A 730-nucleotide genomic window follows, 5' to 3' on the forward strand; every position below is an offset into this window, starting at 1 on the left:
ACTGAGCAACACCGGCCGGGCAGGACTCCTACTGTCTCTCTTTAAAAAAAATATTTTTATTTATTTCAGAGATGAAAGAGAGAGAGAGAGAGAGAGAGAGAGAGAGATTAATGGGCTGTCTCTCTTAGATGCCCTGACCTGTGATCTAAGCGGCAGCCTAGATAGTTCCCTGACCTGAATCCAACCGTACCTGCAACCTTTCGGTGTGTGGATGACGCTCTAACTAACTGAACCGCGGGCCAGGGCATTGTGCTCTTTCTGGCCGCTGCGAGCTCCTAAGGGCCCATGGCCTTTATCTTTGTAAACCCAGAGACTGGCTCAGAACTTGGCAGAGGCTCACATTCCCGCGGACCACAGTCAGGCAGTCAGGGCCACCCTGGGTCCAATCGGTCGCCTTCCTCAGAAGCACCCATTGGAGGACATTCACATCAACGCTGTTCTCATTGGTTACAGCAACTCAGAAAAATATGTTGGCAAAGATAGAAACTTTCTGGGGAAATAAATGAAAAGACATTTGCATGCATTTAAAAATCCTAGGCCCTGAGCTAAGGCCGTTCCCCAACGACTTGGCAAAGCTGTTTTTTGACGCATCAGGTACCTGCTGGCGGGCGAACTGTCTGGAGGAGGTGTGGCAACTTGGAGTTCCCAGTAGAAACCTCACCTTAGGGTGGGGAAATCGTCACCCCAGGATGAGTACCCTCCCGTCCTTCCTACAGCTCATTAAAAAAAA

At 49.9% G+C, this 730-nt stretch overlaps 1 protein-coding gene across 1 annotated transcript in view; it reads left to right on the forward strand.

The window, feature by feature from the left end:
• Positions 1-517: 517 nt before the first annotated feature.
• PHLDB2 (pleckstrin homology like domain family B member 2) overlaps positions 518-730 on the forward strand; it is a 114,211-nt gene continuing 113,998 nt past the window's right edge. The window contains exon 1 of the mRNA XM_006763605.2: positions 518-594. Within this exon, the coding sequence (XP_006763668.1) occupies positions 519-594 (76 nt within the window). The 5' untranslated portion in view covers position 518. The remainder of the gene's footprint in view (positions 595-730) is intronic.

Source organism: Myotis davidii, unplaced genomic scaffold, assembly GCF_000327345.1.
Source record: "Myotis davidii unplaced genomic scaffold, ASM32734v1 scaffold379, whole genome shotgun sequence".
Taxonomy (NCBI): Eukaryota; Metazoa; Chordata; class Mammalia; order Chiroptera; family Vespertilionidae; genus Myotis; species Myotis davidii.